Source organism: Mangifera indica, chromosome 16 (genome assembly GCF_011075055.1).
Source record: "Mangifera indica cultivar Alphonso chromosome 16, CATAS_Mindica_2.1, whole genome shotgun sequence".
NCBI lineage: Eukaryota > Viridiplantae > Streptophyta > Magnoliopsida > Sapindales > Anacardiaceae > Mangifera > Mangifera indica.
This window is the reverse complement of record NC_058152.1, coordinates 5,114,065-5,129,294: the sequence shown is the minus strand read 5'-3', so window position 1 is coordinate 5,129,294 and position 15,230 is coordinate 5,114,065. Positions and strand designations below refer to the sequence as shown.

General features: G+C 30.8%; 1 protein-coding gene and 2 non-coding genes across 4 annotated transcripts; all 3 read right to left on the bottom strand.

Moving 5' to 3' along the window:
* Positions 1-4,835: 4,835 nt before the first annotated feature.
* On the bottom strand, positions 4,836-8,976 carry LOC123198503 (protein CURVATURE THYLAKOID 1D, chloroplastic). 2 transcript variants are annotated; one of them, XM_044613187.1, is made up of 5 exons: positions 8,717-8,976; positions 7,914-8,140; positions 5,349-5,453; positions 5,151-5,222; positions 4,836-5,060 (listed from the first exon to the last, which is right to left on the bottom strand). In XM_044613187.1, the coding sequence occupies exons 1-5, from the start codon at positions 8,748-8,750 to the stop codon at positions 4,989-4,991; spliced, it is 510 nt and encodes a 169-aa protein (XP_044469122.1). In that variant the 5' UTR covers positions 8,751-8,976; the 3' UTR covers positions 4,836-4,988. The 2 variants fall into 2 exon arrangements, with proteins under 2 accessions (XP_044469122.1, XP_044469121.1); XM_044613186.1 differs by having other exon boundaries at positions 8,736-8,974.
* Positions 7,326-7,421, bottom strand: LOC123199843. Its single transcript, XR_006498449.1, has one exon. It is a non-coding gene; the product is annotated as a small nucleolar RNA snoR128 (small nucleolar RNA).
* Positions 7,630-7,724, bottom strand: LOC123199842. The gene has a single exon (XR_006498448.1). It is a non-coding gene; the product is annotated as a small nucleolar RNA snoR128 (small nucleolar RNA).
* Positions 8,977-15,230: the final 6,254 nt, after the last annotated feature.

The following is a 15,230-nucleotide window of genomic DNA, read 5'->3' as shown; positions in this document are numbered from 1 at the left end:
ACACATTTATGTGCTTGTTTATTTTTAAGTTTGAATTATTTATGTTATTAATAAGTAATTTTATTTGAGTTTGCACCGTTGTAGTTATTTTTGCTAGAAATAATTAAAAAATAAATAAATCTCTTATACGGTTAAAACTTTTTCTCAATCAAACTTATAGACAAAATAATCATAAAAGTAATAGACAATTAGTGGTAGATGCCACGCTGGCTTACAATTCGAGAAAAAAATAAAAACTTGATAAGCCATGATTTCATTTGAAAACTACAAATAAGAAACACAAACCCATGTTTGCTACAACACACACAAATTGTCTTACGTCAAATATAAATTTGTTTTTAATCTCGAAGTCACTTTATATAATTTCAATAATTACAATCAAAGTGTAATTACACTTCTATCATATATGATCACAATAGTGCCCCTTAAACTAATAAAAGGTATGTCATAATCTACATAAAGTAAAAATTAGTTCAATAATATTTTCTAATTAGTTAGTAAAGTAAACACACTTTCACAAAGGAAGGTTAAAAGGGTAATACCCATATATCTTATGTAGGTTTTGACCATCAAACTTTATGTTTGCACCTTGTATTTGGGTCTATTAAATTCATTCATAAGGGGGATTGTTAGAAAAATGAATGAATTTTATTAAAAAATTTTGGTAAATAAGTTAAAAGATGAAAATGTGTTGAAGGTTATGGATTTGAAATGTCAAAAGGGGTTAGATTTATGGTGAAATTCAATGTCATGACCCCTTAGAATAGTATAAAATGAGGCTACTTCGTTCATTTTCCATAATATAAGAATTCAAGCTCTCTCTTTTTCTATTCTTATACTTTCTTTCTTATTTTGAAGTATTCATTTAAATTGTCTTATGGTGGAGCTCAGACTTGACAATTTGTTGGAACAGAAAAGTGGTGTCTTTCTTTTATATTACTTGAGCAACTTTTTCATTCAATGATTATATAAAAATATGTTTTTACATTTTATAAGTTACAATTTTTTACTTAATTTTAAATTTATTAAATCTTCATAATTGAAAAAATAATTAAAATTAGAGAAAATGGATTACGGAATGCCTCTTTGATTGTATAAGTTTATCTTTTTCTGAAATTATGAAAAATCAGAACATCTTGTCGTCGCTCATCAAGAGAATGTTGAGTAATTGGGCTCAACTCTGTTGGCCCAACATTGCTGTAGAATCGGCCCAAAAAAATAATAGGTCAATTTTTTAATATTTAATCTAATATTAATCTTATTTTAAAATTTTCTTGTTTGTTTGATAAATTTAATTGAACCATAGAAATAGTAATTTCACATCATAATGAATATTAATAAGAAAGAGAAATTTTCAATTTTAAGGATAAAGTGAAGAGTAAAAACTAATTAAATTTAAAATATATTTAAATGGTTGATTAAAAAGGGTGCATTTAAATTAAAAGCCACTTTCCTAATTGAAATTTTTTATTTTCTTTATAATATGAGATAAACACCATTCAAATAATAAATTAGAGTAATACTATATATATTTATTTTTGTATATATAAATGAGTACTCATATAATATATATTATATGATTGGATATTATTTTATTATTATCCCAAAATTATTCAATCACATGATGACACATCATATGTGTATCTATTTATATACTTAAATTAGATATGCATGAAAAACTACTCGAGTGACTCTCTCAATGCATTTAATGTTCATGCCTTGGCACACCACATTTGTGTATATGAGATGTCAACTTTTACTTATCCATAACATCGAAGATAATTTCTTTGAGTCAATAGATACAATGAATCACAAATATTGATTTAAAGATTTTCCCTAGTATTCGAGCACCAATTTGTCTATAATATGACAATATTTAATCTCGAGAACAAGTGTGATGTTTTTACATATAGTGTAACTACAATGTCAAAGTTTTGATCATTTATTGCTCATGCCCGTTATTGACATTGGTAGTGTAAATATATGATCTCTCACAAACTCTTGGTAGAGCGAGTCATTTTGTATTGAAAACTTGTTTCTAAAGCATATCTTTCAAGTGCTTTTTGTAATTTTTCTTTATTATCATAATACCCCATTACTTTGATATTGGCATCACATTTTGTTTCATGATTGCCAATACTTTTATTCTCAACATCCCTAACCATCAATAAAACCCACTAAAATGGGTTAAGAATATGAATATTTATTAGAGATGCCCTATAATCAATTGAACTATGATGTTTTACACTACACTAAACCTAGACATTATGAACATTAATTGGACTTTTTTCAACATTGGCTCTTCAATCCAACTCAAGCCCTTTGATTGGTACATCATACATCTTATCAACTTAAAAAAAAATAAAACCCTAAATTATCTTTAGTATTCTTGTCATTCACATTATTCCATTCATCATCCTTTGGAAAACTTTTTGGCTATGTTTAATTGTATGTTGAATCATTAACCGTTTGTTCTTCTTTAGTTTGCTTTTTTTCGAGATTGTCTATTTTTTTTGTCACAACTCTCTATAATATAAAATTGTGTCAATAATATTTTTTTTCTTACTACCAACATCATACATTGAATATTATAATAATCTTGGATCTCATAGGTCATTTTATGTAACAAAACTTTAGAATTTGCATGTGTGAACATTTGATTGTCTTCAATTGATTTTAAGAGAAACAAATTTTCTCAACAAACCCTGCACAATCAGTTATTGCATCAATCATTATCATTCTTTCATCCCATCAAAATATCTCATAACATTGTCATTTTCAATAGAGAAATTATATTAACTACCCATTTTACCCTTTATTAAACAAAAATGCCCATTTCTCCTATTCCTAAGCAAAAATGTAAGCAAAAATGCCCTAATTTTTTTTTAAAATACCAAAATTATCCTTCACTCTCACTCTCATGACATACACTTCTTATATCACTTAAACACTCACTTTCACTTTCATTTTTACTTAATATCAATTACTATGGGTTCATTCAGAAGGAAGAAATTCGTATTTTTGAATTCGAATCGAAAAAAATCAATTCGTGAAAACTATATTGAAAAAACATGTTAAGAATAAATAGATATATTGAAATACCCTAGAATGTCAATAATAAAAAAATCACTTGAAAATATGAAAAAACATATCTGAATTTTAAAAACTACACGTTCAAATGGCTTAGGAACAAGAAAACCGAAAAATTGATCTGAAATTTCATCATTACATCGTAAAACATGTCTAAAAAAGCACAAAACTAAAGAGACAAATGTCAAATTTGAAAATTACATATAAAAAAAGTTTAGCCCGGTCACAAACAACCTCAAAATCATAAAAACCGAAAATCCAAAATTTGGTAAAACAAAAAACTGCATAATACACACTCAAACAGTTGTATTTTGGCCTCCAAATTTGGTGCAACCAGCTAAGCTAGTTGTTGTTATAGAGCTTGAAATGAGCTTCGCATTAATATATTACAGGCCCCGTAACTCCTCTCAGATTAAAAGTTATGGTTGTTCAAAGTTTGTCTCCTATGGGCCCTATAGTTTTAAAAAATTCAATTTTCACCCAACCCACGGTTTTCACGAACTGCCCCACGGTTCAATGTAAAATTTTCCACAGACCCCCGTGGATCTCCCCCTCTTCCCCCTCCCCCTAAAATTCCCCCCCCCCCCCCCCCCACCCTATGAACGTTTGTGAGAGATTACCGCAGCGCCGACAGATTTAATCCATTTTTCAGCAAAAAATCATAATTTTAGCCTCTAATTTCAACACAAATTAAATCTACACATCCAATAACACAAAACCCTCAAGAAATTCAAGCAAAACAATCAAGAATCAAAACATTTTATACATTGTTCAAAATCGGAATCCTAAACATTCAAATCTCAAAATCTCTCTCAAATCTCAATAATTCTAATAATAAATTGATTCAAATAAGAAGTAGGATGATGCACTATTTTTATTTATTATTTTTAGTTGTCGAAAAATACGAAAAATCGATGAAAAAGTTGAAAACCCATTGCGTATGTGAGAGACCCGAATTTTGCTTTGATTTTGAACAGTAAATCCATGGGAAATGTGAGGTTTATATATTCCCAAATTGAGGGCATTTTTGCTTAAACCTTAGAGTTTTGAACAATTTCACTTAACACCCTTTAATTTTGAGCATTTAATATAATTTCCCTTTTCAATAACCCACTACCCTGCAAACCCAATTATAAATTCAGCTTGAGCCATATATAATATAATAAAATGAAAATTTGTAATACAATCATGATAAAATTAGTTCAAGAGGAAAAGACTAAGAATAGTCAACCTACCCTTCATGCCTACCCACTGACCTACCCCACGAATGTGCAAAACTTATGTTTTCCAGTCATTTGATCACAGAAACATGAATTCAATAAAATCTAACGAAATTTTTTATTTTTGTTTAGAGTACCCATTGCTTTGATTGATTTAACTAAGAAACAACAATATTTATAAAAAAATCCTGATTTAACAAACAAAATCACAAAATATGTTTTAACATATTAAGAGTTTGAAGGTTTCGATTTATACTTACTTAAATTAGAATGAATTTAACGCAAAATTTCTACTATTTTATTTTGATTTTCTCAAAACAACAGCTAAATTTACCGAGCAAACTGAAGCATTGGGCTTTTACGGCAGAGGATAAGGATAAACGTGACATTATTCTAGGATTTTTTTTTTTTTTGGTTATAAGCGTACAATAAAATTTTTTTGATTAAAATTATATAGAGGGATAAAAATTGATTAAAATAATTAATTTTACAATAAAACATATACTTTCATACGGATTTAAAAAATGAATAAAATAAAGATATATGCCTTCAAATAGTCTAGGTATAAACATAAATGTATGAAGAATTGCCCACACATCTAACTTGTGAAAATGTTTTCTCTACATCCATTGACACTGGAGCTGCAAACGACTTTATAATTCCAGCCTACATCAAATTTCAATCATCAAATGTGCCCAGTATCTGCAGCTTAAGCTCTTCAATTTTAGCACTCAACTCCTCCCTGTTTTTCTGGAATATGGAAGTGCATATCCAATTAGCATTCTAAAGCATCAGTGCTATTACATATATAGAAGTCTAAACTGCTAATCAAATGGGTACCTTGAACAACAGATAGCGAGTGCTGAACCAGACTGTGTAGCCAAGACCCACCACTTCCAGCAACTTAGGGAACTAAATTCATGAGATGAAGCATCATTTAAATTATCAAATAAAAAGGAATGTAAATAAATAGCAGACTAGCAGTCATAATTTAAGACAACCCCAGATTCACAGATAGAATAAGTATTGCATACATACCAAAGGAATAGAATCCACAGCACTGACAATTGCTGATGCCAACCACACAGCAACCAATGCACCACTTCCATATAAAAGAACTAAATATGCATCTCCAGAGTCAACCTGCAAAGTATTTAATAAATTACCAACATAAACAAGTCATAAATTTGTCATGAACAAATTATAATAATAAATAATTTAAAATCGAAAAATTATTCGAACAAGGTAGCAGTCTTTAAAACATGTTTTCTCAAATCATAAATACTAACTGCACCAGAACAATGCTGTACATTAAAGTTCTATTAACATGCTTTTTACACACATTCCATTGTCCAAGAAATTCATCAACAAGATAAAACCAAAAATTATAATCCCAATTATAATATCCTAGATTTGATAGACCAGTTGCATTCTTAATCATTATTCAACAGATTACTACACATAAAGAATGAACAACTTAATAGCATAGTGATATTCAAGGAGTCTATACGGGAGAAGAGCATGCAACTACCTTACTGAAGAACTTCATAAAAAGGACAAAAAAAAATTATTAATTGACAAAGTGGAAGAAAATAGTCTAGAGATAGAAAGGCATCTCTGACTAAACTTAACGGGAAGCAGCAAACAAACAAATCATTAAGAGATTCCAACAAAACCCAAGCAGGTAACCGCTCGGTCAACTTTCATAAAACAATACATAGGAGCTTTCATACATTTAGAAATCATCATAGCAACCAATTTGCAACATTAGTAATGAAATTCAGAACATTCATGATTAAAACATAATTTTTTTCAAAAAAATCATGCATAGTCATTAGTAAAAATTAAAATGGATCATAGGCAAGAATAGCATCCAGGTGGACTCAGATTCTTATGTCCTAACAGCAAGGCAGGAATGCCATTGTGATGAGTGAACCAAATTGTGAGTCATCTCATTGTCCATTACTATGTAAAAAAATCTGATTAGATACATATCAGTCTGTTATAAAAACGAATGCATAAAAGTCAGCAGTTATGAGAAAAGATCATTGGCAAGAATAGAAGCAAGATGGACTCAGATTTCTATATCCTCAACAAGGCAAGAATGCCATTATGACGAGCGAACCAAATTATAGGTAATCTTCACTGTCCATTACTATTTAAAAAGTTAGTCAATTAGACGACAGCAAAGTAGAACTAGTTATAAAATAAGGTGGAGATAACTAAGCCCACTGAAAACAGTCACAAAATTTTCAAATGTGCATTGAATTTTGAGAGTACAAACACTGGTAACACTCCCTTACATAAGAGAAAACAAGAAGAAAAATAAAGACAGAAAAGATTCGCATTGTTGTCAAACGAGAAAAAGATGATAGTCAATGTTTCATTAAGAATTTACAAAGATTTTCAATAAATTCTTGTAATCATCAGATCAACTAATCTCCATTTCAATTCAAGATCCACGGCAAATAGCAAAGGATGGATATCAATTAATGGTCTAAGACCAAATGTCTCAGATTATCACTGTCAGACACTTGATGACGAAAAAGATTACAAATAAATTGAAAGCACAGAGCAAAAAATGATTTAACTTTAAGCCATTAAAATTGGATTGAGAAAGAAAAATATAACAAATAGCAAGAAAGAGCATACATGGGAACCAGGAGCCCATTAATCAACATTTAAAAATTTTGATAGTGCTCAGTTAACCAGTTAGATTGACATAATTGCTAAAATCTCAACAAAAATTACATGAATAGTTTCCCACAGACACAAGCCTTGTCGTAGAAACAAATTTTAAATCTCTCCAATGTTTTCCCACAATCTCAGGAATGCATCACATGTATAGACAAGCACAAGTAGGAAAGATAAAAATAAGTTAGAATATATAAAAACATCTTTGCAAATATAAAGACAACATAAGGAAATAAGCAAGTAAACAAACAACAGATGAACATACAAGGAAGTATAAAGGGGCCTCCAGAAAAACTAAATGAACACTTTAAGAAGCTGTTGTTGCTCAGGTAACCGCTCAGGTTCGACACAGTGGTCGATGTTTCATTAACAAATTCCATGAATAGTTTCAACCAGTCAAAAGCATCATCATAGCAACAACTTTTGGTTTGATAAAAGTTAGATATTACACTGCAAATTATACAAACCTCCATGCACAGACTTTACCTTGTGCTCAAAAGGGAAAGAATGATACATAACCCACCATCCACAAGGAAATTACCAAGAAAACTAACACCAGATGAACATACAGGGCGGTACAAGGCAGCCCCTAGAAAAACTAAATGAACATCTTAAGAAGTTGTTGTTGCTCAGGTAACCGCTCAGGTTCGACACAGTGGTCGAAGTTTCATCAAACTTTCCACGAAAAGTTTCAACCAGTCAGAAGCATCATCATAGCAACAACTTTTGGTTTAATAAAACAAAAAAAATAGAAAAATTATTGCACTGCAAATTTAACAAGCTCTGTGCACACACTTTACCTTGTGCTCAGAAGGGAAAGAATGATACAGAACCCACCATCACACGCATATAATGAGTAACTAATGGTTTTGACAGACATAAAACAAACTCGGTGGAATTGAAATAAACCTTTATATTAAGATTATCCAATAGCTTGTTCGTTTGCTCATCCACAGGTGATTCTTCTTTAGGCACTTCTGTAGTTAAATTTTCATTGTATAAGCTCTTTTCAACTGGTTGAACACCTTCAACAATAACTGCAGCATCACGTTTATCACTGAGATACTGATTTGAACCACTGGACGTTTCTTCCGAGTTTATTGCTCTTGGCAGTGAGTTACTGAAATACAGAGTTCCTGAAAATGTGTTATAACTCAAGGCATTAGAGACACATTTTATTCACTAGCAATTTCTCTTTTTTCACAAAAAAACAAAAAAGGCTACCCAGAGTGACCTAACCTATCATCATCAAACAGAATGCTTAACAACTATGAGTTGGTTGTTTACATGTGAAAACATACACAATCAGTTCAAACTGCCAGAAGATCACATAAAGATAACTAAATTAACCCAAGCAAACAATTACAGCCATCCTAACAATACGGCAAACATAAACAAAAAGGGGCAAATACAATATGCTAACAATAATGTGCATCCAGTTTTGAGTATGATTGATACACAATTTCAAATCTGGGTACACTTACCATTGCTCATATGCTAAATAAATAAGAAAATGATCAGAAAAAAAGATATAAAGTCAATGGGAAACAGGTAAGCTTAAAAATCAGAACCTCAACTATGAACTATTAATTATCAGCTTAAATCTAAAGCCTCAAACCGACAGTACGGCTAGGGATTGAAATCAAATACAACATTAACACAATACGCAGATAAGCAATGAAGAGAACAAAAATAAGATAAATAAAGTGGACCTAGGGTTTCGTTTCGTACGGGAGCGTAGGCCATAACCAGAACGAGAGAAGGTGGTTTGCTTAAGAGAGAGTGAGGTTTTTCTGCGGCCTAGATTTGAAGGGTGGAGAAGGTTATGATTGTTGTTGGGAAGACTGAAGATTGGTTGTGTTATGCAGAGCTCCATTTTCAAAAGGGAAGAGAGTGTGTGTGAAGTGTTTGAGGCGGCCGTTGCAGTGGCTGCTAAGCTCGTAGGTTTACAGTGTTGAAAATGCAATGCTTTTACCATTTTATAACGTAATGCGTTTCCACTCTAGGGTTACCTTTTCTTTCTTTTTCTTTGGCCAAGGTTAAGTGTAAACCCACTTACAAGCTCCAACTTTTAAAATCTCAAAATCTCACCTATAAGCAAAATAATGTTAAAAAACTCAATTAAAGTTAAATGTAAAACCGTTATTTAACAAAAAATTTTGAAAACTAAAGTTTTATTATATTTTGCCCCCCTCAGTTTGAAAATTTAACAATTCCCTCTTACCCAAAGTTTAAAAAATGGCAATTCCCCCCTTAGGATTTTGAAACTATCATTAGAGACAACAAAACTCACTTTCTTTGATTGTATTATCTTTCCCTTCCAGCTTATCTCTCCTTATCGATCAAACCCCACCCTCCAACGAAATTGATTTCTTTCGATGAAGACGAAATCATCTTTGTTGGAGTGTCTATAAGACGAAGACACTTCGACAAAGACAATTTTATCTTTGTCAGAGGAGATCAGTTTCATTGGAGGCTGGGATTTGATTGGCGGGGAGAGACAAGTAGGAGAGGGAAAGCCAACTTGGTCGAAGATGTCGAATTTCACCTTCTCTAGCGATGGTTTTAAAATCTTATAGGAGAATTGTCATTTTTCAAACTTTGGGTAAAGAAAAAATTGTTAGATTTTCAAACTGAGAAGGAAAAATATAATAAAAATTTAGTTTTTAATTTTTTTTTATTAAATAATAGTTTTATCCTTAACTTTAGGCTTTTTAACAAAATTTATCTCATGAGTAAAACTTTGGATTTTTGAAAGTTATAAAATAAGAGTTTTAGAGTATACTTAACCTTGGTTGGGAATAAGTCTTTTGGGTAGATATCTTATCCTAATTTAGGGAAATTAAAATAATTACCCCTTTTATTGGGATAATATAAAATTTACCCCAAATTTTGGGGTTTAAGCAAAAATATCCTTATATTAAAGTATTTAAACAAAAATGCCCAAAATATCCTCTTAAATACCAAAACTACCCTTCTAAATTAAATTATTTTTTTAAAGGGTAATAAACAAATTTACCCCTAATGTTGGGGTTTAAACAAAATACCTTTAATTTAAGACATTTAAACAAAAATGCCTCAAAATAATACCAAAACTACAATTCCTCTATTTTTATATAAACCACATATCTTTCTTCATTTTTAATATATCTGAGAGAGATTTATGAAGAGAGAAAAGAAGTTTGTGTTCAGGATTTTAGGCGAGAAGAGAAAAGTTCGTCATTTCGAGGTATTTATCCCTGCTATTACTTCAATCATTATTATTTTATTAATAATACAATTATATGTGATATTTTATATAATAAGTTATAGTTGTGTAATAAGTAAAAGAATAAAAATTAGATAGGTAATGTTGTAAATATTATTGTAGTATAGGATAACATGATATTACTTCAATATTTATTATTTTATTAATAATGTAATTATATGTGATATTTTATATAATAAATTATAGTTGTGTGTAATAAGCAAAATAATAAAAATTAGATAGACTATGTTTAATAATATTATTCTGTCAAATTGAATTATGGAATATGTATAATTGTGCAATAGACATATGTAAATAGTATTTTAAGTCGTATTATTTATATTGATTATATATTTTATTTGGGCAATATAAAATTTACCCCAAATTTTGGGGTTTAAGAAAAAATACCTTTATATTAAAGTATTTAAATGAAAATGCCCCAAATATCCCCTTAAATACCAAAACTACCCTTCTAAATTAAATTATTATTTTTTTAAGGGTAATACCAAAACATGATATTATACAATGTAAATGTAAAGTGATATTTTCACAAATTAGTATAACATTAATTAAAATATTTGAATAGTCACAATATATAATTGAATTATGGAATAAGTATAATTATGCAATAGACATCCATAAATAGTATTTTCAGTCGTATTATTTATGTTGATTATATACTTTATTGTATGATTAATCTAAATAGCTAGATATGCTTCAATTATATATGGGGGAAAATTGATAGAAAAAGATGACAATGTTATAAAATATGTTGGAGGTAATAGGAAATTGATTAAAATTCCAGAACACACATCATTCAAAGAATTAATCCAAATAGTGAGTGACAAGTGTAATATAGATTGAAGGATATTTAACATTCAGTTAATCATGAAACCAAAGCATCTCGACGATGACATTAAGGTAAAAATTTCAAATGATGAAGATGTTGAGGTTCTTAACGGTCTATGTAACCTTTTCAAAGAATGTGTTCTAGTTTTTGTTATAACTATAGTTAATGATGATAGTTATGAGGCTCAACAAGCAGATGAAGATTTACAAGGTGGTAGCCGAACAGTTATCTAGAAAATCAAACTATTGGTGTAGAAGAGATTCAAAATATCGAGATCAATCTAAAACAAGAATTTTTAGAAGAAGATTTTGCATATATAAATGAAGTTAATATTGATGCATTGTATCATACGGAAGAATTTTTTAATGGCCACGAAGAAACTTTTCTAGAGTGGAGTGAATTTGATGAAAAGGTCATACATGATATTTCAATCGAGGAATCGGAGGTTGAAGAGAAGACCTATGTTAATAAAGATATTGGAGGTACTAGTAGTCAACCACACGAATTTGGGGGTTGATTGTAATTTTGCGTGTCAACGAACTTTTCCAATTTATATTCTACCCCACCACACGATGAAAAAGCGCATTTTCACCCCCAACCACAGATATCGTGTAGTCCACGAAGTTTGAAAAGTGCAAAAAACCACCTCGTCTTCAACAATTCTCACCACACGAATTCGTGTGGTCACTGCGCCATTCGTGTGGTGACTGGCGCAAATTTATTTCAAACTTCATTTCAACAACAATAGACTCTACATCTAATCTAACACAAAAACTCTAAGAAGATTTATCAAAATCACCAAAAAATCAAGCATTTTCGTCAAAAATTTTAAATTGAAACCCTAACGCTAAACACCCAAATTTCACATCAAATCGCTCAAATCATGAACCAAAATGCATAAAGAGATGACAAGGGTTGTTTTACTAACCTTTTTGTCCATCTTTGTGGTCGAAAATATCGCAAAAATCACTGGAGAAAATCGAAGTTGTCGAGTGCGAGAAAATGTGAATTCGAAATTTCTGTTTCCGTGTGTTTGATGGTGATGCACGTGGTTATGACCGATATCATGAACCAAAATGCATAAAGAGATGACAAGAGTTGTTTTACTAACCTTTTTGTCCATCTTTGTGGTCGAAAATATCGCAAAAATCACTGGAGAAAATCGAAGTTGTCGAGTGCGAGAAAACGTGAATTCGAAATTTCTGTTTCCGTGTGTTTGACGGTGATGCACGTGGTTATGACCGATTTTAATATGAGGGGCATTTTTGTCTCTTCACAATTTTGGGGCAGTTTTGTTTAACGGCAAAATGCAAAGGTAATTTTGTTTTGCCCCCTTATCTTTGAGGCAATTATTTTAATTTCCCCCTAATTTATTTATTTTCAAATTTTTTCTTGGCCAAAGGACTATTTTCTACCCAAATTTTAATGCAAAAACAAACACACAATCATAAAATTTTAAAAACTCAAACACTCACCTATGAGCTAACTTCTATTAAGGTATGAGTAAAATCATTATTTTATCAATCATTATTTTATCAATAATATTAAAAAATATATAATTTTATCTCATTTTTCTCTAGGTTTTGAAAACTTGTATTTCACCCTTAATCTCAACTTTGAAAAGTAACATTTCCCCCCAAATCCCTAAGTTTTCTCCTTTCTCTAGCAATAGCAACGGTGGCTGCCACCAACTCCACCTTTAGTCTGACCGTCTCTCTCCTTAGTAGAAAATGTCGACGGAGACGAAGAACTTCTTCTCTGTCAACAAAGATAGGAAAATGGGACAAAGAAAGAACGATGTTCGATTGACCATTATGGTTGAAGGAGTCTAAATTGACGTTCATGGTTCTGATCTTTTTTAAGAGAGACACTGATCATTCGAGAGGGAGAGAGAGCGACATTTGATCGACAATCATGGTTCCTTCATCGAGAGAGATACATATCCTTTGGGAGAGAAAGCGTTTGGTTTGCACTAGGAAGGGAAATCTCCAAGAGAGAGAGAACTTGGCTATTAGAAGGTGGCCAGAGACGATTGGATGGTCAAAAAATGTAGGAAAACCATAGGGGGGAATGATCACTTTTTAAAACTTAATCTTTGGAAGAAATTATTGGTTTTTTAAACCAAGAGGGGAAATAATATAGATTTTTGGGGTTTAGTAATAAAATGATAATTTTACCTTGCTTCTAATAAAAACTTCTAACAGAAGTTGGTCCATAAATAGATATTTGAGTTTTTGAAACATTGCAAGTGTGTATTTGTCTTTGTATTAAAACTTGGATGGGACATATTCCTTTGGCCTTTTTTCTTTAAATTGTCTCTCACCTTTTCTTGTTTATTGAATAATGTTCATTCTAGGGTCAAAAAATGAATGCTCATTTGGTATAGGATGAATGGCCATTCATGGCATTGTAAGACAAACAATAAGGTAAGGAAAGGAATGAGTGTTAAGGACTTAATGACATTAGTCAAATGTTAATACACTTTTAGTAAATAGAAAGGCGAATGCCTACTTATAGTAAGTTGTACATTTGTTCATAGGCTTACAAAAATGAATGAAAAACAAGACGTAAAACTCCGAGATACGCTTCAAGAGAATTAGTGTCCTTTCCTCAATTTTAGTTTAGAGTCAAGTCAAATTCGGATCTATTCTAAGTCAAAATAAGAAATAAATTTTCAATTGAGCTAAAAATAGATTTAGGGCTTTGTTTAAGCTTGATGGTTGCTCAATGCTTGTATGAATTAAAAAAAAAAGGAAAAAAAAAAATAGAATGGAGTCCAAATTTAAATGGAAATGGTTATGCATTTAAAGTGTTGCCACCAAGAATTCTTCTTAAACTCAAACCATGAAAGAGAAAGAGTTTAAGGGAGAAGAGATAACTAGTGAAGAACTAATTTGGTAGTTGGAGATTGATTTATGACAACCAAAAATTTTGAAGAGAAAGGGGAAAAAACTAGACAACCATGAGCTCCTTGTAGTCTTCTTGTTTTTTATTTTTGGGGAAGAGAGAAAGTAGCCATTGACAACCAAAATGAGGCCACCAGTAGCAACACAAAAATAATCACTTAAAAGGGTATTTTGTAACACCAACAAGTAAGTTTAAAGACATTTTAGTTTTTTTTTTTTTATATTTAAAGTGTCATTTAAATGGATTTACAGTGGGAACGATTGTCCATTGCAAGAGTGACATTTGTTCGTACATAGAAAGGGCAAGAAAGTCATTTCACGCAAGTGACTGAAAGTTGTTAATTCAAAAAGGTCACATGCTCATGTGCCTTATAACACATGCCCATGTGTTGTAGTTGGGCAAGATTTGTATTTAAACATAAGGATTGATTGTTTTGAGGGAATTTTACCCTAGTAACCACCTAACCCAAGGAGAAAAGAGGGAAAAGAGAGAGAAAGATCACGATCATTAGAGAAGAGCCCACAATCACTAGAATCCCTATAGTAACGCCAAGAACTTGCAAGCTATGGAAGTCAAGTATTGCGACTTGTCAGCTTATTTCTCCTTGAGATAGATTCTATGATCTATGGTTGTAATTTATTGATTATATCAGGTTGTTATGGATTATTGGAACATGTTATGACAGTAGTATGATTAATAGATATTCAAAAGTTAGTTTGTATATTGATCATGAAGTGTGACTATTTTTGGGAAAGTGAAAGCATGAATACGTTGTGTGATTGTGTTGTCATGTCTCTTAAATTTTTAGAAGTATTTTTATTGATTGAATGGTTGTGTTGTATTAAAGGTATTGATAGGAATTGAGATATTAGGGCAATAGATTGTTTCAATAAGTTAAAACTACAGATGACAATGATATTGAACTTGAATTAATATCTTAAGTATGTTGAGATGATAACCTTTCCCTCTAAAGGGCAGTATTCCTTGAAGAAGTGTTACAATTAGTGTCTTGTTTCAACTCCTTGTATTAGGAAACTTCTGCCTAATTATGTGTTAAGTTGCCAAATATATTCCATATTTGTTTTGATTACCTTTATATCTTCACTAAATATCATAAAATCATAAAAATATACATAAAATAAAAAAATCATAAAATAAATATAAAATTAAATAAAACTAACAAAATTCTAACTAAAACGCACTTAAAAACCTAATGACTAAA